Source organism: Branchiostoma lanceolatum, chromosome 11 (genome assembly GCF_035083965.1).
Source record: "Branchiostoma lanceolatum isolate klBraLanc5 chromosome 11, klBraLanc5.hap2, whole genome shotgun sequence".
NCBI lineage: Eukaryota > Metazoa > Chordata > Leptocardii > Amphioxiformes > Branchiostomatidae > Branchiostoma > Branchiostoma lanceolatum.
The window spans coordinates 6,909,229-6,931,820 of NC_089732.1; the positions used below are offsets into that span (position 1 = coordinate 6,909,229).

General features: G+C 37.4%; 2 protein-coding genes across 6 annotated transcripts in view; one reads left to right on the top strand and one right to left on the bottom strand.

Moving 5' to 3' along the window:
- Nucleotides 1-9,558, bottom strand: part of LOC136445278 (proteasome adapter and scaffold protein ECM29-like) — a 40,948-nt gene extending 31,390 nt beyond the window's left edge. Inside the window, exons 1-5 of the mRNA XM_066443194.1 lie at nucleotides 9,513-9,558; nucleotides 3,456-3,586; nucleotides 2,568-2,684; nucleotides 1,994-2,112; nucleotides 442-591 (exon numbers count right to left, since the gene is read on the bottom strand). Of these exons, the coding sequence (XP_066299291.1) occupies nucleotides 442-591; nucleotides 1,994-2,112; nucleotides 2,568-2,684; nucleotides 3,456-3,586; nucleotides 9,513-9,534 (539 nt within the window). The 5' untranslated portion in view covers nucleotides 9,535-9,558. The remainder of the gene's footprint in view (nucleotides 1-441; nucleotides 592-1,993; nucleotides 2,113-2,567; nucleotides 2,685-3,455; nucleotides 3,587-9,512) is intronic.
- A 362-nt stretch (nucleotides 9,559-9,920) lies between these two features.
- Nucleotides 9,921-21,338, top strand: LOC136444578 (mucolipin-3-like). 5 transcript variants are annotated; one of them, XM_066442194.1, is made up of 16 exons: nucleotides 9,921-10,081; nucleotides 11,227-11,516; nucleotides 12,066-12,257; nucleotides 12,530-12,683; nucleotides 12,915-13,005; nucleotides 13,293-13,389; nucleotides 13,929-14,025; nucleotides 14,455-14,493; nucleotides 15,268-15,395; nucleotides 16,121-16,270; nucleotides 16,604-16,624; nucleotides 16,952-17,062; nucleotides 17,453-17,575; nucleotides 18,240-18,446; nucleotides 18,933-19,063; nucleotides 19,636-21,338. In XM_066442194.1, exons 1-16 carry the CDS (start codon nucleotides 10,051-10,053, stop codon nucleotides 19,682-19,684), a joined length of 1,911 nt encoding a protein of 636 aa, XP_066298291.1. In that variant the 5' UTR covers nucleotides 9,921-10,050; the 3' UTR covers nucleotides 19,685-21,338. The 5 variants fall into 5 exon arrangements, with proteins under 5 accessions (XP_066298291.1, XP_066298293.1, XP_066298295.1 ...); XM_066442197.1 differs by having other exon boundaries at nucleotides 9,968-9,990; XM_066442196.1 differs by lacking the exon at nucleotides 14,455-14,493.
- Nucleotides 21,339-22,592: the final 1,254 nt, after the last annotated feature.

Genomic DNA, 22,592 nt, shown 5'->3' on the forward strand with positions numbered 1-22,592 from the left:
AATAAGAAAACACATGCTGATAATTTTAAAAAACGGATACTAATGTCGTAGAATGCCAAAGTCAATCCCAAAGTCAAAGAAGTTTTGAAAGAACAAAAACGAAGAATCTATATATGTCTTCAAAATCATTTATTTTGTTGAAATAGAATAAAATAGGTATTCTATAAGGTGCAAACTGATATTTCATCTGACAGCCAAAATAAAGAACAAGATGACCAGTCTTCTATGCTTCACTTTGATCCACTGCTCACCGAGTCACATGTCCTATCTGCATAACGTGACGTCACAGAAGCAGTGGATTGCTCATTCCTTGACAAAGACTGTAGCTGATCAGTCAAATATTTGGGTAAGTCCAATTTGTTGCGTTGGCAATTACAGTTCAACCTTGATTCAGTCTTCTATGCATTAACTAATTTTTGTAAGACCTGAAGACAAACTTACACATAAGGCAGGAGTAACATGTCCATCATGAACTCCAGCATGATCTGGGCAGTCTTGGGTTTCTCACTCAGTCTGAACATGGCCTTCCTGCGCTCAGGGTCCTCCGGCATGTTCAGATGGTTCAGGACAGGCATCATCAGCTGCAGCAGGCTGGGGACGGCACGGGGAATTACTGTCAAGACTACCAATAATGCTGTATTCAATGTTGAAGGTTTTAGTAGATAAACATAGGGAACAACTAATGATAAAAAAGGATTACCCGTGACTGAGTGAGTGACTGTGTGTGTGTGTGTGTGTGTGTGTATGTTTGTTTGTGTGTGAGTGATTGTGTGGGTGAGTGAGTGGGTGAGTGGGTTAGCAAGTGGGTGGGTGGGTGAGTGGGTGGGTGAGCAAGTGGGTGGGTGGGTGAGTGAGTGAGTGAGTGATTCAGTTGTATTCCATTAAAGATCTGGGAATCAAACGAACTAGGCCAGGTTAAGGATAGAACAAGGAAATAGTTAGAATCGTAGCACAATTTTACATCCAAAGGACATGTACATACATACATGTACTATCAGAATTGTTTCATTTTTGACCCACATATGATTTTTATTCATACTTACTGATTGAAATTTGAGATAAAAATTCTCTCAAAGATATTGAAACCACTTCTGCAGATCAGCCAAGTTTGCTCCATTGAAAGGTTGTATGACCCACTTGTGCCAAGGGAACATGTTTTGAGCCATATAACAAGCAGACCTACTTATATGATCGGGTTATCTCCCTTGTTATTGATTGGCCTGCAACTCTGCATTATTGATTTAATTAGTATGTGGGTCAAGAGGCCAACCTCAAAACAGACATCTGAATAATTGATACTAAGGACTCCTGACTTTTGAGGTTGACCCTCCTCCATACACACAAAGTGAGAGACAGCAAGTCAATGCAGTTTTCCTGTCATAGATACATGTATTTTGGACAAATTGGGAGTGAAAACTCTCTACATCCCAAACTCTGTTTCACTACTCCATTACTGTTTTACTCTTCCATACTACATTCTTTAATAGGTGGGTTATCATCAATTATTTACAGCTTTCAAAACTACATTTGGGGATCTTTAATTTTCTTCCCATTGCACTTTCATCAAATCTTGCTGAAACATCTTCGTTGGCAAAATTCCTTATTTTTAAAGAAATGCTATGTTGACAAAAAAGTATCATACATTTAAATGGTAGAAACAGGTCTGGAATATGTTGTGGCTTTTATACAACAGCTTAAAATGTTGGGTTTCAGGACATTTTGGCACCAAGACATATCGCAATCATGATCACATGTACAATTTGGCTTTAAATCTAAGTTTCTACAAATCCCTCTTTGTAGCGAAATTTCTATGTTGTAAGCGTTATCATTAGGGTTAAGGTAAACAAAATGTACCATAGTCATTGTCTTTTTCAGACTGAATGACAAAGAGAAGGTTAAGTTAAAGGTTAGAATTAGGTGTCCTTTTGATGGCAAAACGTCTTGACAGCGAAAATATTGGAAGCAAAACAATTTTTTAAAGCCAATGTTGTACCTATCCTGATGCGGCTGAGGCTTGTCCTCCAGACATTGCAGCAGGGAGGGGAGCAGGTCCACCTGTTTGTCCATGGGCAGCCGAGGGTAACCCATCTTGATGTAGATTATCGTGAAATTCTGAAACGTAAAAAGTTTTGTGGATTTATTATACAACAACTAAAATTCAAAGAAAGCTGGAAAGAGTGAAGATGACCCAAAACAATTAAAAATTCTGACACATAATTTCACTCTATAACTATAAGCCATTTCATGACTTAAATGTGCATGCACAGAGTGATATTGTGGGTAATATGTCCAAGTTGAAGGCTCCTCAGACATAAAAAAAGGAACATGGTATCAAGTATAGTCTAGGCCAGAACTGTTTAGGTACCTTCACCTTTGACCTTGCACATGCACAGTTCAAACTATGGAGCAGCTTATTATGGTCACTATGGACTAAGGAGCTAAGGGAGCTTGCAAGATGCAAGGCAAAGTGGAAGATCAAGAAAGACTGAATGCAACTGCAGGGCGTTTCTACAACTGCAGATGCAGAAACCAGTGGAAGATGATGATGGTGTACAACAGTTGCTTACAGTGACGAAGGAGACTGCTGACGGGTCCTGGTACTGCAGTAAGAGGGACTCCACTGGCAGCTGAATCTTGGGGCGACTCTTCAGTCGCTTGTTCAAGTGCACCAGTAGTTCCATTACCTAAACAACAACAAGATACATTTACTCTGAATCAAAGTTTAACTGTAATTGCCAACACAAAATTGCACTTACCCAAATTTTCAACTGTTCAACTCCAGTCTTTGTCAAGGAGTTGAACAGTCAAAAATTTTGTGTGGCAATTACAGTTAAACTTTGATTTAGAATGACTTCTACCAACACAGATGAACTTTCGAGTGATAAACATTTACGTTTGGACTTAGCAACGAACAAGAAAGAAGAGGCCTGGGGTGGAAATTATCTCACAGATTCCTACACAAGTTATTCTAGGATTAGTGGTCTAGCTAGCCTGTGTTTACACAATCTCTCGCTGGCTGGGGTTAATGACTAACCCTTGGGCTGGCCGCTAGGAGAACAATCTAGTCAGGCTAGTGGTCTAACCTATTCAATGGGAAAATTCCCAGGGCTGCCTGAGATCCTAAAAACGATTTGGCTACAACGAATAGTCATCAATTCAAACAAGCTTGATTTGTTACTGTAATTCACTTTATCTTCACGGTAGCAAAATTTCACGGTGTAAGGAAAATAGACATTTTCACCTGAACTTTTACTTCATATTTACAGAACAGTTGCGTGAAGGAATCATAAATAATTTCAACAGGTTTTTCACGGTGAAAGAAACAAGAATTACAGTACCAACTTGAGGGTTAAGTTCAGGAATATTCCAGACGTTTGTCTGTGAATTTTCAGCTACTTTGGCATGTTTTAATTAACACTCCAGCCCCAGTGTTAAGTTAAGGCAGAGGTTGTCACCTTTTTGCGGACCCCCTCCTGTGTGCTGGACAGCTTGAGCAGCACCGGCGACAGGAACTTGGACACCGTGGCCTGCAGCTGGTCATCTGTCTCCGCCAGGCCGAGCCGCAGGAACACACGCTCCAGTTGTTCTGTAGGAACACCAGAAGAACTTGAGCATATACAGGAGCAAGAAATCTAAAATTTCGTACCTCGCTGAAATACTGTAAATGCAGAAATGTTTGTGGTTTTATGTTCGCGGTTTTTGCGACGACCGTTTCACCGTGAACTTAAAACCGCTGTGAATATTTTTGTCCAATACGGTAGCAGTATGTGACTATAGCGCTGCCACGAACTTAAAACCACTGCAAACACTCCATTTGCCCCTTAGTGCAAAATATAAACCATAAAAATTCATTTACAGTACAGTTGTATTTAGAACTTTCTGTGTTCTGGACATGCTATATGGTAGTGATTATTGAGTGGTACATACATGTAGCTCTGGGACAGAGAGCAATAACTTGAATAAGTGTAGGTTTGGGCCCCATAGCAGCTTTTTGGGAAATGCGAGGGCAAATTTTGTTTCAGACTTTAAAAGAGAATAACTCAAGAAGGGAACACCACAAAAACTTCAGCATACATGAACAAGAAATCTCAAATCTCAAACCTCTGTGAAATACAAGTGAAAAACGTTAACATCATTTGGCGAAGGTATAGATCATGGAACTCTTTGTTACCACTGCCATTCTCATGATCATGCCAATCTGATGTTTCTGGAATGCCATCTAATGACAGTCAATCAATCCGTTGCCTTTCATTTATTGATGACTTCATGTACAAAACGTGCAGTGAGAGTCGAGACAAAAAATCATTTCAGGTAGATGAATAACACCCTATACATATATTTACATAACATTGCTACCTGGTAATAAATATTTGGAGAAAACATAACACCGCTTTTATAGCACAGAAAGAGATTAACATTAACAAAACTGTATAACAATAGAGCAAGGAAGCATCTAACTTATATGAAATTCAACATTGCTATAATGTAATGTACTTGAAACCTTCTCAATAGGGTTATTCTATAGGACAGAAAAAAAGGGATACCGCAACAAAATGTAAGGAAGGCCCAGTATTGGTACCATGTACTAGTACTGTATGTCTTTGCCTCATACAGTAGTATTCAAAGTAAGAAACTGTTATTGAAGCCCCAACCTGAAGTTACAAACCTCACAAATACTAGTAAACATAATTTACAGTAATCGTGTGAATTCTCCTCAGCATGAAGCCAATTTTAAAGTACATAATAAGGACAACGTACATGCACAAAATGAAAAGAATTTGACATACAAATCTAATAGATGATTTATAAAATCATACTGAGGTGTATAGTGGCTTCTAACAATTTGTGGAATGGTGGATCAAATTCAAATAAAGTATATAACAAAATATTCATACAAAAATGTTTGTGGAATGGTGGATCAAATAGTGTATATAACAAAATATGCATACAAATTATTTGTGCTGATACTAAAATTTGTAAAAATACTAAAATAAAATGGCGCAAATTTAAGTAAATGTTTTTGGAAGTGAGCAATTGCTTTGGAATCAATTCTATGTACTCTAAAAGAGCAAGATCAGAGCCTACTTTACAAAGAAGCTTAATTACAGCTTATAAGGTCAGGTACAATCAAGGAGGTCTATATAACCTCCTTGGTACAATTTAGGGATGACAAAAACCTTCTGGCAGTTTCTTAGAATTACATGTATTGAATCAGAAATTCAAACAGTGTCCCAGTCAGGCATATCCTGGACACATACAGTCTAAGTACTGTGTGAGGCCTGGTCCTAACAGGATGAATTCCTGTCATCTTACTCTAACACCAAATAAGGCTGCAACTGACAGACTGGCTTGAGCAACTTAACTTAGTATTAGCATGTGGTGCCTAAGTATCAATATTTCACACGTAGACTGAGATTATAAAATGCCTTGCATGTAATATCTGAAGATAGGTGGTGAGTACATCTGGTTTTGCTAGCAGGAATATTAATAAGGAAGAGTTTCTTTATTTCCATGTTTTGTTGATGAATATAGTAGAAAAGTAAATGGCACAAAAGGGAATATGTTTTCAAAACATAGTTCAGAAAACATAGTAATATGGATGCTAAAGTAGTGACAATATTCTTTGTAGGCACTTTCAACGAGATACCAGAAGTTCTAGGACTTAGACTCACTTGCAGACCTTTAACTTAAAAAATGATAAATTTACATCTATCAGAATGAAGAATATCAAATTCAATAATTCAGCATGAAAAAAAGGCCTGGATGTGAAGGAGACATATTTCCATGGTGAATCCCCCTATGTGCTAGTCTGTTTACACTTCACACAGAAAAATATGTCTGTAAAAATCAAAGTATTATGAAATATGAAATTTCAATGAACTGTTGAAGATATTATGATTTTGGCTTGTTCCTATTTTCAAATTTGTAGCAACTTGAATTTTGGGTTCAAATGCACCAACAGACCTGATCTACTGGAGAGAGAACATTGGATGATTTGATGGATGTGGGGAGAATACTTTATGAGGAGTCACCATAAATGTTATATATATCAGTGCCTTTTCCTGCCACAAGGGATTCCAGGAGTGTGCACCATTTATCAAGTATTGTCAGTCTGGCCTGTGTTCATGATAAGGTATGGTGTTCCAAACACCACTGGGGAAAAGAACAAGAGAAAAACAGATGGTTTGTGTCTGTTCATAGCAGAAAAGTAATCTTTCTTCAAAAATGTGTCCTTTAGCCTTGGCCAGAAGAAGGCTGTTTGGCAGTGTTTGCTGATACATGTAATATTAGGAGAAGTAAAGGCCTTTTTTTTCATAAATACAGGGATGTTGGAAACATGATTGACAGGAACCTGACCATGACTGAGGTAGGGTAATCATGTATTGTATTTTGCATCAGCTTTTCTAAAACCGGCGCAATGGCCGAGTGGGTAGAGTGTTCGCCTTGCATACGGTAGGTCGTGAGTTTGATCCCCTGCCGGGTCATACCAAAGACTCTAAAAATGGTACATACTGCTTTATCTGCTTAGCACTCAGCATTTGGGAAAGAGTGTGGTAGTTAAACACACACCACTACCAGTGGACTAGCCCCCTGCTGTAGTGACTTGCACAAAGTTGTGTGGCCCAGGGCTGCCCAAACGGAGATGGACGCCGCCTTATGCATCGTCTGGTGCGGGGAGGACTTTAACTTTAACTTTCTAAATCTCCAATACCCAAAGCATACCTAACAAACAAAATCTCCCAGCTTCCGAAATATGTTAGATAAGTGAAGATACTTTAAAAACTACCTAAGTGATGTGTGCACGATCAACTATGTAAAGATAGAGTCCATTCCAAGTCACCGCTAGGGTTGTTATTGTCATAATTTAGAACTATTTTCAAGTTATTGTTATTATTTGTGTAAGAGATTTGATACTTTTGAAATATTTTGAATGTGATTTCAACTTTCTAAATATTTCTTAAGTTTTCCCAAACTTTAGAAATATTCATGATGTAGAATATGATATTTACAATGGTTTCTAAATAATGGTAAGGCTACACCAAGTATTTTTTATGGATGACGTCCGCGCGCGCATTGATTTTGGTCTGTTCCCAGAAAAAAACACAAGAAATTCCGCTTCCTGTAACTATGACCTAAGAGTTCCTTTTTAATATACTATGTTTCTGCAGGCCTGCAAAATCTACCATGTTTCTGCAGGCCTGCAAAATCAATGGGATATGGAAAGAAACAGGACAGGACAACAACTGCTGTTCAACTTCAACTGATTTATTCAAATTATTGCTGTTTTCATGATGAATAAAAGAATTTTTAGTTGTTACACTGTGTTCTCTCATTCAATTTGTGTCCTAACATTTGTCGTCGACTATTATATTTCAAATATAAGCATCTTGTTTTTTCGGCCCTTCTTGGGTTTTTTTCGCGCTCTTGCATTAGATTTAGGGTCTCCAAAGGACGTCATCCATAAAAATTACTTGGTGTAGCCTAACAGCATTCTACCGTTATTTACAATTTTTTACAATTTCTTACCATTTTCTACCATTATTTGTAACACCTCTATAAATAGGTCAGAGGGCTGGGAAGAAAGCAATTCACACATCCTTGCGAAGTTTAGGGAAGAATGCTTTCCACAAAGGACCGAGCGGTGTCCTGCAGTGAAGTCTAAAGATGTACAAAGGCAGACAGAAGGGCCAGATTAATTAGCACCTACTTTTATGGGGGCAATCACCATTCTACCATTGTTAACCATTTTCTACCATTTCTTGTTAATATTTCTAAAAGTTAAATAATCACATAGATGTTTAGAAATTATTACAAATGAAGAGGTTTTTGTGCAGTTACTTTCAAAATATTTCTAAATTATCTAATTAAATTCAAATAAATTCATATTTTGGATTTGATCTTTTAGAAAAATTTAGAACTATTGTCAGTCAGATATTCTTTTATTAGAAACTTTTCAAAATGATTACAAATATTATCATAAAACCCTCACGGTGACTCGGAATGGACTCTACTGTTACTGTATAATAAAAAAAGTCACTTTTAAGTTTGACCACCATTCTTACCATCAAGCCTAAATTAAGGCTTGAGACTTGCTACAATTAGAGTAAGTCAGTTGGGTGAGGGTTTAATAACAAAGTTTACTCAATAGGGAGTGTCTGCTTGAAATGCAATCACAAATACAATTTGTCTGTAGGAATTTGCAGTTGTGTACATGTTACTTGCTTCCAAAACATATATTCATACATACAAAACTACATGTACATGTATGTACATTTATTTTGTATTTCTTTGACACTGTTAGGAAAATATAAGGGAATAACTTTTCATGACTTCTAAAAATCTGAGTGTTGCAATGTAAGTGTCAATAAAATCATGCTTTGCCACCATGACTCAAAGGTGTCATAGAGTGAGAAATTCAATTGTGACAGATGCAGTTAAACTCAGAAATATAAAATGATATACATAATACATTAGTCAAACACAAGTAGAAACTACAGCTTCTTTCTATACTATATGTTAGCTTGGCAGGCATTCTAACATTTGATGCCCCAGTTGCCTTGTAAAGAGATTATCACTTTATCTTTCACACCTCCCCATAAAAGGAAGGGATGAACTGATTGACCTCTAACAGACAGAGTATGGTCAAAGGTCATCCACTAACTAAACAGTAAATCTCTGACATGTACGGCAAAAGATGCATTATGATCATTACATCATTACATGATCATCCCATGACTTATAACATTGTCACCTATGTAATGTAGGTAAAAGCATGCTGTCTAGTTTTGCTGCTTTCATAATACATACATATACAAACGGACAGTTGTGTAAAGTCAATTGAACAGCATCACATATTCATATTGCATTTTTGAAAAAGTGTTTAAAAATTAATATATGGAGTTCTCAGTTGAGAACATTACAAAATCTGATACTAACTAAGCAAACAAACTCTTGTAGGGAGCTGATTACTCACAAACTTGTTTGCTAAAATATACAAGTTTTAGAAAGCGTGATCAAATTACTAAAACTGCAATAACTGAAGAGTATAGTGTGATGTCCCGATAATGAGACAGCAATGTTCAACAAGAGCCATGTTCATCATGTATCAACCATCAGCGAATTTTTTCCAAGGGGTGGGGCCAGTTTTACGTTAAAAGAAGGGGTGAATCAAATCCCATAGATAAACAATCACACTGGAGTTCTGTACGATATAAACTGAGCTGATTGTGAGACAAAATCATGTCACGTTGCAGCGGTGCTATCGTCTGTTGCGCTATCCGGCTGGTACATGTACATGTCATTCATTTTCTGCTGTCTGCTGCAGCCAGACGTTGCGCACGTACACACCCAAATAAAACCCCATTTCTACCGCAATCCACCCAGAAAGACAGAAAACTAGGACGGAAATTGCTTCTTGAGTATGTTGAGTATACTGTATATCGATTATGTGGGAGAAAAATGAGTGAATATTGAAGGGTGGTAAAAATATTTTGTGGAAAGTCCTGACTCACCGAGCTCATCGAGCGCCGCCATCTTGAAGACTCGACTAGTCCACTCAAAATACTGAAGGGGGTGAACTAAAGCCATAGAAATGAAATACAATCCACAATATATATACATTTCATAGATAAAAATATCTGAAGTATACAAACGTATTAGTATTTAAATCAAATTATCATATTTTGTGCAATTGTTTTTTTTTGATAGTCTAATGTGCATTTTCATATAAACTTTCAACCTAGAAATAATGGCACGATCCAAAATATTAAATTTTGTAATAATTTCGCTTATTATGTAACGTTATTACTTTGTCAAACTTTGTCCATCAGTCGAAAACATAAGTCACTTCCCCACGTTTCTGACGGAATCTTGGTGGAAAAGGGAAATTTTGAGCGGTTTCCAAATTTGCCAATGTCACCTGTCGGTCACATGACAACACATGACATGACATCTTTCCAAGATGGCTGACAAGTTCCCAAATCTCTGACGGTTTCTGAACAATTTTATCATTTTAGCAAAAATAGCGACTATAGTTTTGCTAATTCCTAGATGAGTAGGCGTAGAGGGGGTAAAGACAGAGGTGGGTGCAGTGAAATTGTGTATTATTCTGTTCTTTTTATAAGAAGGCCTTTTTATAAGAGGCCGCGAAGTTTCAAGTTCCTCTTTTCCTGCTACTAGTGCTAGACGATTTCCTGCCATATTAAAAATTTATGATTCAAGTTTTATAGTAAAAATTTTCAGTGGTCTAGATTAATTGTTCTGTCGGATTTTATTTGATATGTCGTACTACCTTGATTGGCAAGGTCTGAAGGAATATTCATGATGTAGAATCTATGTTTGTTGTCCTAGAATCTAGGAACATTTTACAGAAGTGTGTTTACCTTTGCCCTGTCACTGCTGAACGGGCAAACATGACCTGGTATTTGAGGCCAATGATCACGAGTACTGAACCGTGACCAGTCTCACATGTCGACATATTATTTGAGGGCCACGAAAGCGGCCATATATTCTTGTTTGAAACAAGCAGGCTATATAACTCCCTGTGTAAATTGAAAGTATGCTGTTTGTCGTTTGAAGACAAGTGATTTGATCCATAGATTTGGTTCCCAGTCATGCAGCATACAACACTGTATTACATAGTACCAGGGTCCCTCATAAGGACATTGAAAACACATGGCATGCCAGGCTGACTTTGTACACTGTCAAGGCGTGTACAAAGCTACTGGGTGTAACAGTAGAATTCAAATTTGCAATATCTCCGAGTTTGAGGTTGAAACAATCGTTGTTACACAGTGGAAGACAGAGCAGAAGTTTGCGGTGTGAGGTCATTGAAAAAAACATCAATCTATAAACACTACGAAAATTTCCAAGTGTACAGTTTAAGCATGCAATGCCCTCACATGTACAGTTTCTGTATGCAATGCCCCTGTACTAGTACAAATATAGTCGAAAATGTGTACTGGCCTTGTGTATGTAAGTCTTTTCGAGTATGTAGTTCTTGTTTCTTTCACTGTAACTTTATGTACACTGTTTTCACGGTCACCTCTGTACCTTGAACTTGTCATCATCATGAAAAACCTAATTGTGATTAATATGATTCCTTCACACATCCGTTCTGTAAATCACTTGGCACCACCGTGACGTTAAAGTTCAGTGAAAATGTCAATTTTCCTTGCACCGTGAAGTTAAAGTGAATTACAGTATCTCCTTTCTTGTGTCCAACAGAGTTAATTGACACTGCAAGCATTAATGGCACAATGAATGCATCACGAGTCAGAGATAGAAGCCACAGTAATGTGGACCCCTCCCAGTCCAGCCCCGTCCTCCAGCATCAGAATGTCTCCATCAACAGTGTGACGTCCACCGGGTCCATAGTCACACCTCACATGGAGGATCGCATGAGAAGGAAACTGAAGTACTTCTTCATGAACCCTTGTGAGAAGTACAGGGCTCGAGGAAGGAAACCTTACAAACTCACCTTACAGGTGTTCAAGATCATCATGGTGACCGTACAGGTAAGGTGTATTTGGTTACCGTAAATTTTGAAAGGTTCGCTGTGGTTTGATTTTTGCGGAGACCTCTCCACTGCAACTACATGACAAAGCAAACATGCATTTCTAATGTATTACAACATGTACTACTGTACTACAGATTTGTTTAAACACTAAGGAAATCTCCTTTTCTATTCTGTTGTGATTCCTGAATAAGCCCCCCCCCCCCCAAATAAACAAATTAAGGAACATTAAAGTTGATCTCTTTCCTACTCCTCCATTCTACACAGCTTTTTTCCAAAAAAGTATTTTCTTACATAGTTAAATACAAAGTCTGGCAATGTCTGTAACCATACATTTGAAGTAATGAAAATCAAATGCATAAGATATATTGTTCTGATTTGTTATGAATGGTTTAATTTCGAAATTGCAATTGCACACTTTTCATCTATGCAACTTTCGAAATCAACATTTGCACTCAATCAGGCTGTGTGGTTAAAAAGTTTTGTTTCTGTCATTGCATAAGAATATTAAGACGTTTATTATAACTTTTTTTCTCACCCATCCAATTAGGTGTGTCTGTTTGGGGTCAGCCAGTTTTCTGTCGTCACGTTCTCAGAAGAGAATGCCACAGCCTTCAGACACCTGTTCCTAAAGGACTGGGACCCGGGCTATGATCAAACCTACTACCCAAAAACCTCCCCAGTATATGCTGTGTATAACAAAGAAGTCTTCTATGAGAAACTCAACTTCATTTGGACACAGGTATTTCACCCACTCATCCAACCCCTCTATGTCAATTGTTGTCTCTATGGTGTTTGTGAGGTTGTTGTGCTTTAAACAATCTGGAAAGTGATGATTCACTAACTTTAATTACATACATGTTCCTGTAAAATATGAAACCTAAAACTAAAGCATACACATTACCTCTTGTAAATATAAATTCAGCAGTTTCAAAAGGAAGTTTCACTTTCTCATTTTTCAGCAGTTCCATAAGGAGGTTTGCTTTCTCATTGTTCTTTTTTTTTCCTTCCCAGTTCTATGACATCAAGGTAGATGCCATAGGATCCTATGACTTTGCTGATGTGGATGGAAAACCCATACCCATGCAGATATGCCACGAGAACTTTCAGAGCGGGGTGATTTTTGCTGACAATAATACCTACATTTTCGACCCTACCATGGTAAAAGGTGTGTATTCACGACAAATCTTAAGATTCTTCAAAATAATAAAAACATTTTATACAATGAAAAGAACTGTGCAAGTTATATTGTTATTGATGTGAGGAGTTGAAGGAACTTTTTTTTTTGCTGCCTGCCCTGATACGTTTTAATGGCAATAGTTTTCAGGCACTAACATGTATGTACCAACTGATCATGAATAAAACTGATTTCTTAATCATCAAAATCTTTACCTTCCAGAGTGCATCAATGTTACGGCTCCTACCCCTGGGTTAAATGAGACAATCCGGGACAGGCTGAAAAAGCACAATTTCACCATCAATTTTGACAGGTTCGTAATGATATCCATACTTTCAACTCTCTTGTCCACAGTACAAGTTGTAGAATTGTAGAGTTGTGAATCTGTTTATCATACTGTCAAAGAAAGATATTGTAAATGTATCCGTCGTATATTACAGCTTGTGTTTGTTTTGACTTCTGCTCCATTGTGATCATCAGTACTGCTAAAGGATGCCCATTAATTAGATTAAAGTGGGAGGAACTAGAGTTATGTACAGGCTTGTGTTATGTATTGGGAGGGATGAGATGGAAAAGTGACATGCTCAATTGCTCCCCCAGTCTGATCAAGCTGGAAGTGCACCTGGTGATCCGATCCATACACCTGCAGCAGACGACAAAGTACAGCACGCCAAACTGTATCCAGTTCAATGTCACGGTCGGTTGTCACCCAGTTTTGTGGTCTAAGCTACTTTAAGGCTACTTCGTAACTCTTCTTAGCCCTTGTCCTGCGGGAAGCCTATACATGTATATAGTCTCTCTCTCTATATATATATATACAGAGCCTGTAGTAGGGTCCTGTATATTTACGGGTTGGGGGTATTTTTCAGCTTAATGCAGTGAAACACACTGAATGCAGAAGTAACAATGCCACCACAGCTCAGAAAAAGTCAAGAGAAAATGACTTGATTAAGAAATCAAATTAATGAAATAGATTGTGTAAAAACGTCAGCAGGGCAAGGGTTAGTTAGGTAAAGATGGTGCTATGATTAGCATTGACTTTTGCATTTGAAGATGAGAGCATGTAAATTATAATAATGGTTCATGTACTGAGTAAAATTCTTCACAACTACTGTAGTGAGTAGCGAAATAAATAGATAGTAAGAAAATGTATATATCTTGCTATTGAGAAGTTGTTGTCTAAAGACAAAACTTTTTAAATGTGGATGTTATGTTTTTAACTGAACGTCACTCCAGATCCTGTATGACAACTCCAACCATGATGGTAGAATGGGCATCAGTCTCACACAACAGAAGAACTTCCTAAGATGCCATGCACTTACTGATGAGAAAGGTGAGGGCTCCTGTCTTCCTGTGCATTCAGCAAGGAGGAGCAATAGAAATACGTAGATGGTGTACATATGAGGTTATTTCATTTTATAATCTACTACTACCCAAGGGAACATTTAGCATATTTTCAACTCACAACCTTTTTCATGTAATTGTATTTCCCAATATAATGAATAATAAGATATTCGCAACTTCCCATCCGAAAAGTAGTGAAATTGCTCTCATCCACCGGAATGATTCGACCCAGTGAACCAGAGGTGCAGGTTTTGATTCCCAGCTTGCATATAATGAATATGCTGTCAAGCACAAAATCTGACATTCATTAGATACATGTATGGTTGATTCTCTGTTTTGATCCCTATGGATTGTTGTCTGATTCTGTCCTTGTAATGACATTGATGTTTAATTGTTTTGTATCTCATTGTGCATGCAGCTATGCATGTTGGCACTGAGGGAGACACTAACTACACAGGTAATTGTGCCCTAATCATTCAATCATTGCCAATGTATTGTTCTGAGAAGAACAAATTAGATCATGTCTGTCAGCAAGATAAAAGAAATGTTGCAGAATGATAATTATGAAAATGGAAATGCAATGTTTACCAATGAAAGCAGAAATACTAATCTTAATGTTTGAAGAAATCCTCAGATTTAAACCTTTTATTATAGTTTTAAATCTGTAGATAACAGCCATATAACAGGATATCTATACTGGTAGCGCTACTTTTGAGGTATTGAATACAAAATTTGTTGCCCTGTGACGATTAGTAGTGTCGAGACATTTTGACTAGTTGTACTGTGTGTGTTTTACTGTGTTGTTAAATGTTGTAGGAGTTCTTGTCTATTCAAATGAATACAAACCTATACCTTGGAAAAGACTGCTTGCTGACATAGACATACTAGTTTTGTGGTGATGTACAATGTATTTGGTTACACACAACAATGATGTTTGGAGCTTTTGGTATACTAGTCACAATACTGCCAGAATCATTCTTTTTTAGCTGTTTGTCAGTTACTTCAGTAGGAAATGTATCATTCGACCAAATATTTGAAAGGTGGTTAAATGAATTTCATCGATACAGAAGGAATATTTTACATTCTGTACATTTTGTTGTCTTTTGATTATACATCATGCATATTCCAATTCTAAAATCAAGAGTCACACAAATCCAATTTTGGTTGCTCAGCGATCACCATCTAATGGGTAGAAGGTCTAAACAAGTGAGTTGCTTTCTCTTCCCCTTAGGTACCATACTCCCATTGGCTCGGCGCTTCAACCTCATCAGCATATTTGACATGGTTGTCGTGGGAACGAGCCTGATGTCCTGTATCCTGTGTCTACGCTCCCTCATCAAGGGATGGCGACTGAAAAGTGTAAGGAAAAGTCACACAGATAAAACGTGAAGATTCTGAAGAACTTTCCAATATCAGAAGAACTTTATTACACGACAATTGTACACAGTACAATGTATGGTTACAACTATCAGACATAGTACATAATAGAGGGATAGAATGAAACGTAACATCCTAAGGCCACACCAATTTAATTTCTTGGTTAACGGAATTTTAAAAAAATATGCTAGATTGGAAAATCAACATGAAAACAGAATCTCAGAGGAAAGTTTGTACTTTGGTGCACACAGTTTCAGGGAGTGAACAGGGTCAGGTGCAAGTTTTCACCCCAGCCTTCTGTATTAATGATGTCCTCATGCTGAAATTTAAAAAAAAATCTGTTAACCAAGAAATTAAATTGGTGTGGCCTAATTACTGAAACAATAAGGGCTAGCATAAGTCTTTGATATGTCAGAGAGGTGAGAGAGAAAGGTAACTGGCGTACATAACAAATTTATGTGTCAGGGGGAGGTATTATTTAGATGAAATTGAATTCTTTAATTTATGATAAAAGGAGACACAAAAATTTCTTAGCATTAGAAATCATGATTATGAGGCTATCTTTTTAAGCTAATGACAGACCAGAGACCATATCTGAATTATTGGACTAATTCGAAAAGTTACTGAAAAACTAAAGCAAAACAGTTCTTCCCCTCTGTGGTTATTGCATGAAGATGCATATGAATTATAACATGATGCCTTTTCAGGAATTTGTTCACTTCTTCAAAATCAACTACAACAAGGACCTGAGTTTCTCCGACCGCATGGACTTCATCAACTTCTGGTATGTCATGATCGTCATCAGCGACATTCTGACCTGCTCCGGGGGTGTCATCAAGATCCTCATCGAAAACAAGGTACAAATATAAATTATACCCTTATTTTGTTTCCCAAATATGCAAATGAGATGTTTCTAGATTCTTGATCCATTTCTGATTCCTAGATTATAGCACTAGCAATACTGTAAAATGCATGTCAAAAATATAGAATCTAATACATATAATGATGTATCATAAGATTTTTAAAGCAAACTTTCCATTGACAAATGCTTTGCTATGTTCCTACTCAACAGTTGAATACAATACTAGCAAATACAAATGCAATGGTTTATACCTAATGAACATAAATAATATCCTTCATGTAATTTTAGTTTGTTTTTGAGTGTGCAATTAATTATCTTTTTTTCATAGATTGGGGGAGGTCCCTCTTCGGTAAAAACAATTATTGTATTGTTTGAACACATTTTTCTAACAAAGTATTTCTCTATCATGTTTATTTGCCCTGCTTGTTAACACCTTTGACAGTTTTCTGACATCTGACATTTTCGTGACAACATGCTTATGTGCATTAACATTACTGTATTTTAACATACGTTGTAGTATAACACTATCCTGATGGTTGCCAAGTTTCTGAGTTTTCTTACATTTTTGTGATGACATTAACATTTACATCTATGATGGTTGCCCCCTTTGCAAGTTTTCTGACATTTTTGTGACTACATGTACATTTCTCACTACATTGAAAGTCTCTGTGTACAGTTCATAGGGTTTTTCGACCTGTACGACACCTGCAGCCTGATGTTGGGGACAGCAGCACTGCTGGTGTGGGTCGGGGTGCTCAACTACCTCAACTTCTTCAGACAGTACAACGTAAGACTTACTAGTAGTACTCTCCCTTCTGCAGAATCTTTTAAGAAGGTAGACGATTTGTTGGCTGTGTAAAATAGAAAAAAAGGGTATATTGACAGGCTGACAAACAGGAAAGAGTTGATAGAAAATGCAGAATATCAGAGGGAAAGATTCGCTTTCCAACAAAGAAAGAAATCTTCACTAGGCTCTCATTATGTGTTGATTATTTTGCACCATCTACGTGGTACATGGGGGCCTTTATAGGGGATACCAACAATGCTCTACACTGAATTTGGGAAAACCTCTATACTCTACAGTAAATTCTTAAGCATCCTCAGAAAATGGCATGCAGGCCCCTTTAGATGCAAAGTTTTATACAATTTTTGTTAATTTGTTGTCTTTACTCCCCAGATCTTGATCCTGACCATGAAGGCATCTGCTCCCAACGTGCTGCGCTTCCTGCTCTGTGCAACCCTGCTGTACATGGGCTTTGCCTTTGCCGGCTGGCTCATCCTGGGACCGTACCATATCAAGGTGAGTTAAAGGGATGGATAGCATTTAACCTTCTCCCTGCTGCCTAACTCTGTAACCAATAGAGAATGGGGTGCCAAACGGCTACTTCAGAGTGCTAAAGGTTAAAGTTCAAAATGTAATGTTCTTGTAGGCATTACTTAACATGAATGTCTCTTTCAGATTCCATAGATGCTTTTCTGATTGGCAATACAGTTGGATGATTTCTAGATCAAATTTTACGATGCAAGTTTTTATGTCATTTTTCATTGCATGTGATTGGAGAAGCATGTTAAAACCCAATATATATCATTTGTCATAACATATCCATACTTAAAAGTGCTTGTACGCATATATGTCACATCTTATAGCAAATGCTAGTTTTCTGCAAACAGCAATTGTACAGCACAACAAGTGTTTAAAAAATTAAGTTTTGTGTTGTTGGGAATTTCTAAAGTTCTGTACTTTTTCTTCGAAAAATTTTATGACAAAGGTGATAAAACATGATGACATCATCCATATGGTTCCAAGTACTATATTTGGAAACCTTATGTTCTTAGCTACCAATATTCAGTACAAACTCAGTTCTCTCTCACTTCTTTAATGGTAAAACAGTTGAATTCACTAGATTAGTTGCCCCATAAACCTAAAGCATTTGGTGACCGAGGCTTCATTATCTTCCCTCCAGTTCCGCACGCTGAACACTGCCTCGGAGTGCATGTACTCGCTCATCAACGGTGACGACATGTTTGCGACGTTCTACGAGATGGGGCAGACGAGCTGGCTGCCATGGCTGTACAGCAGGTTCTACCTGTACATCTTCATCAGCCTCTTCATCTACGTGGTCCTCTCCATGATGATCTCCATCATTATGGACGTGTATGAGGCTGTCAAGGTACACATCAGGGTTCTAGGAAGCACCCATCATTGCATCATTTGACGGAATTTTGTTGAATATGGTGGAAAAATAGTTAGACCATTCGGTCAACTTTGATGGACAAAGTCCATGAGGAAAGATGTAAGAATGTCCAAATTTGAACAAATTGATAAAAGTTTGTACATGATGACAGAAAAAAAAAAAGACTTTGTAGGATCTTTCCGTCAATGGGGATTGGGATGATGGAAAAACATTTCAAGCTAGTACAAAACCTGGTACACACAGATCACAGACACAAGCAGTGTTAGCATTTTGTGGATTAGTAGTAACATTCATACATGTGTACTTCTGAATCAGTGGTTATTTTTACCTGGCATGATTTTTGAAATACTTATTTGAAAAAAAACTAATAGGGACAAGCTACGCTGCCTTGACAGATGCATACAATCTCTACCTTGATTGCTAGAACGATAACATGAATTGTGTGCACATCTGTACAAACAGGATTACCAGGAGAACGGCTTCCCTAAAACAGACCTGCATGAGTTTATAGAGTGCTGTGAAGACAGGCCGGAGTCAGGGTGTTACAGACTGGAGGGGGAGACGGCCTATAGTATCTTCTGCTGCTGTAAGAGGTAAGGTTGAGCCTTGGTTTTAGCTTTATCTGTATCTTTTCTTTCCCCTGGTTTTTCAAAAGGAAATTACAGATTCAAATTATATGCAGAAAATGGATATACATGGTCACAACAAAACCAAGTACAGGTCTAGTAAAAACCATGACATTGTGTACAGAAGTAGTACACAAACACTCCCAGAAAATCACAGCCTCCCTTAAAATATCGACTGTCATTTGCCACCATTTATCTGTATCTTGCTGTACGGAAGTACGATAAGACTACCAGTAGTATATACATTTGTAGTCTGCAATTTTTTTTAAAGAAGACTTAACCTATTGGTTACAGAGTTAGGCAGCAGGGAGAAGGTTAAGTTGACTATTGGGTGATTGCCTTGTGCAACTGTTTACAACCGTGCAAAAAAGTTCATTCATTCCTCTGTACGTTACTAGGAATGTTTTGATAGATGTGGGACAGCATGTCATCATCATTACTCAGTTAACTGATTGGATCACCCTAAAGATTGATAAACAGTGTAACATCCTCTTACTGTGTGTGTTGCCGTTATTCACTGACTTCTTGTTCATCCACAGGGGCAGAGGCAGAACTAACTCCTACGAACCTCTGGAAGTGGAAAGCTGATATGATCATGGAATGTGAAAAAACTGATTGGTAAAATGCCAAGAAGTCTGTGGGCCAAAGTAAAAGCAAGCATCATGGTATAAGAAAGACAACTTTTGTTAGGGATTGCATTCTAACATTCATCAAAGTATAAGGACAACTTTTGTTTCTGACTTATTCATATGTGTTTGCCAATTGAATCTCCCCATTAGTTGCATGTTTTTTTGTGTTAACTTAGCTATAATCAGTGAGAATTTAACTTTGGTGGAGATTGGATACTTGCCCAAGTGCTGGTCTGAAATTAAGTATGTCAGTGAATTTGATCTATCAGTAAGTTGCTTTGCTGTGTGCTGCAGTTGTGGGTTTGTAGTCTATAGTGTCCAACTCAGGTTCAAATTAACACCCATAACTGTGCTCTTTGGCTCTCTGCACACTGTAATTCATTTGCGAGGACTTGATTTCCCCTTAGGTGGGAGAAGAAGGCATTCACAGGTCTAAACTCTTGGTTGGACTACTGTAGTGACGCAATACAAGACAGGGAGCATTTTGTTGTGAGAGTAAAAAACACAAAGCCACTGCAAATATTTTACAGTTAACGGTACTTATGTTTTCATTAGTATATCAAGTAAGTCGTACATGTATCATGTACTTCATTATTATTGTGTGCAATGCAAGACTTATTCTGTTATCTCATATTTGTGAAAATAAAGAAAAAATCAAACAATAAGCACAGACTGACATGAAAATGAGTTTTCTGTGCATAGTGATCTGTTCAATTTCATGAGACTGGGTCCAACTTGTTATATATATATGTTGTATCTTATAGCAAATACTGAATCATAAATTCAACATTTTAGTTGATAGGGTATATAAAGATGGTCTTCATGTCCCACTCCCAATCAAGATATCATGATAAATAAGATAATAAGTCAAATGTATACAGTAGAAGTACAGTCTGTAGTACTGTAGTATTTATTATATTCAAGTTTTTGTGTTTCATATGTAATGTCGTTGAGTTATTGATTTTATTCAATATCCTTGTTTATGGTCTTGAATCCCAGTATACGGAATTTAATCCCTAATTTGTTGCAGAACTTCCCTTATTTCAGGCAAAAGCCGTGAATATAGGAAACCTGTTTTTTGTCATTTCTTAATTCTTTTGCATATGGAAAGAAGTTTAAGCTGTGAGTAGTCTGTGATTATTATTCTATCATGTGTTTGAAATGAGATTGTGGTATGGTTGCACTGTTTTGCAAGTCAATTGGAAAATTATTGCTTGATAGAGAGAGAAAACAAAGTTTAGCCACCGATACCCCAACAGGATATTATCAAAAATCCCATCAGTATCTCAAATATTATGATATCTTTTTAATTTACAATTTGCATGATTTGTTTTATGCAAAAAATATGGTTATATGTTGATATGAACATAGACAAGCAAACCAGGAGAATATGCCAATTTAGATATTTGTTTCGGAGGTATTTTGGGTAGAAATATCAGCGAAGTGTTAAAAACTTAAAGTAATCTACAGTGCCAGAAATATTGCAGCGTTGAGGAAGAAAAAAATTATATGGATTGTGCTGTGGAAATTGAATTGTATAGAGCTGTAGCAAATTTGAGATGTGTACATAATTTTCTTGTGTAAGAAATTAAAAGAATTGAAGTAAGCATAAACTTTTCTGTTTTTGTTGTTTATTTTGAACGAGAAGCTGTGCTTGTATGTTTATGATATTTAGTAGGTGTCAGGTAGACAAAGGTCAAGTTCAACAATGGGCCTCCTAGTGCCTTGCTACTGTACTGTAGCGGAACTTCCTGGTTTGAGATCTGTTTTGTAACTGATATGATTGTGATTGTATTATGGTGGATAGCTCTTGGGGCAGTAGCTTTGGGCCCACTAGCGACTTTTTTGGAACTGCAGTGTACATTTTTGTTGAAAACTTTGGGAGAGGATAACTCAAACCCTTTTAATAGGGTTGATGGATTTCATATTGTTTTCAACTTGTGATAATACAACCTTAGGTGATAATTGACATAATGAGCTGCATTTAAGTATTATTTTCTGTTTAAAAGCATATCACAAGTGTAGACCAAGGACTCAATATTAAAACTCTACATATCATTCACCCACGCGACTGTACACATGACCGGCGACCGTGCCAAATAATAGCACACGTAGAAGGCTGGCGGCGCCATCTATTCCCGTAAAATTTATGAAATAATTTTAGGGGTTTTCGCGTCATTGCGCACCGGTTCACTACGGAGAGATGTGGGAACACGGGAGCTATTAGCTGCTTGCCTCACAGTTGAAGAGCGGTCAAACTAGTTGACCTGAGGGATACACGTGGATGAGTCGGGCAGCAAAACACGAAACGTGGTCTCTATCTTTGATAGACTAGACATCATTAGAGACCCACGCAAAACGTTTTAAATCAGGACAATGTGGGGTTGGTTTGACGCTCCCGGGACAAGACAATTTCTTCATTCAGGACGGCACGTATTTTATCATCATCGAGACGGAGTATCTAAAAATACAACGCTTTCAATATTGTGAAGTGATGTGCATATAGATTGGTTTATTTGATAGTCGTCTATGATCTCATCTGCTGCTAAGTTGGAATTATTAGTCTTTTATTTGATTTGTTGAAGAAAACTGATATGAGCTACGCATATCCATGCATGCTACTTATTTAACGCAACACGAATATACTAGGAACGCTTGGCGATTTTGGAACCATATTTTCTTTATTTATAGTAGTAGAACTTACCGGATGTACTGGTCTTTTCACTACCTAAGATAACCCTGAATTTTACATAATCCTTTCTGTAGTAAGTTTCCAGTTGACGACAAGGCGCCATGATCTCTTCTTACAATTGCAATCAAGACTATTGGTTCTGGCACGCCGCCACAGGTCAACCGTTCACGCTGAT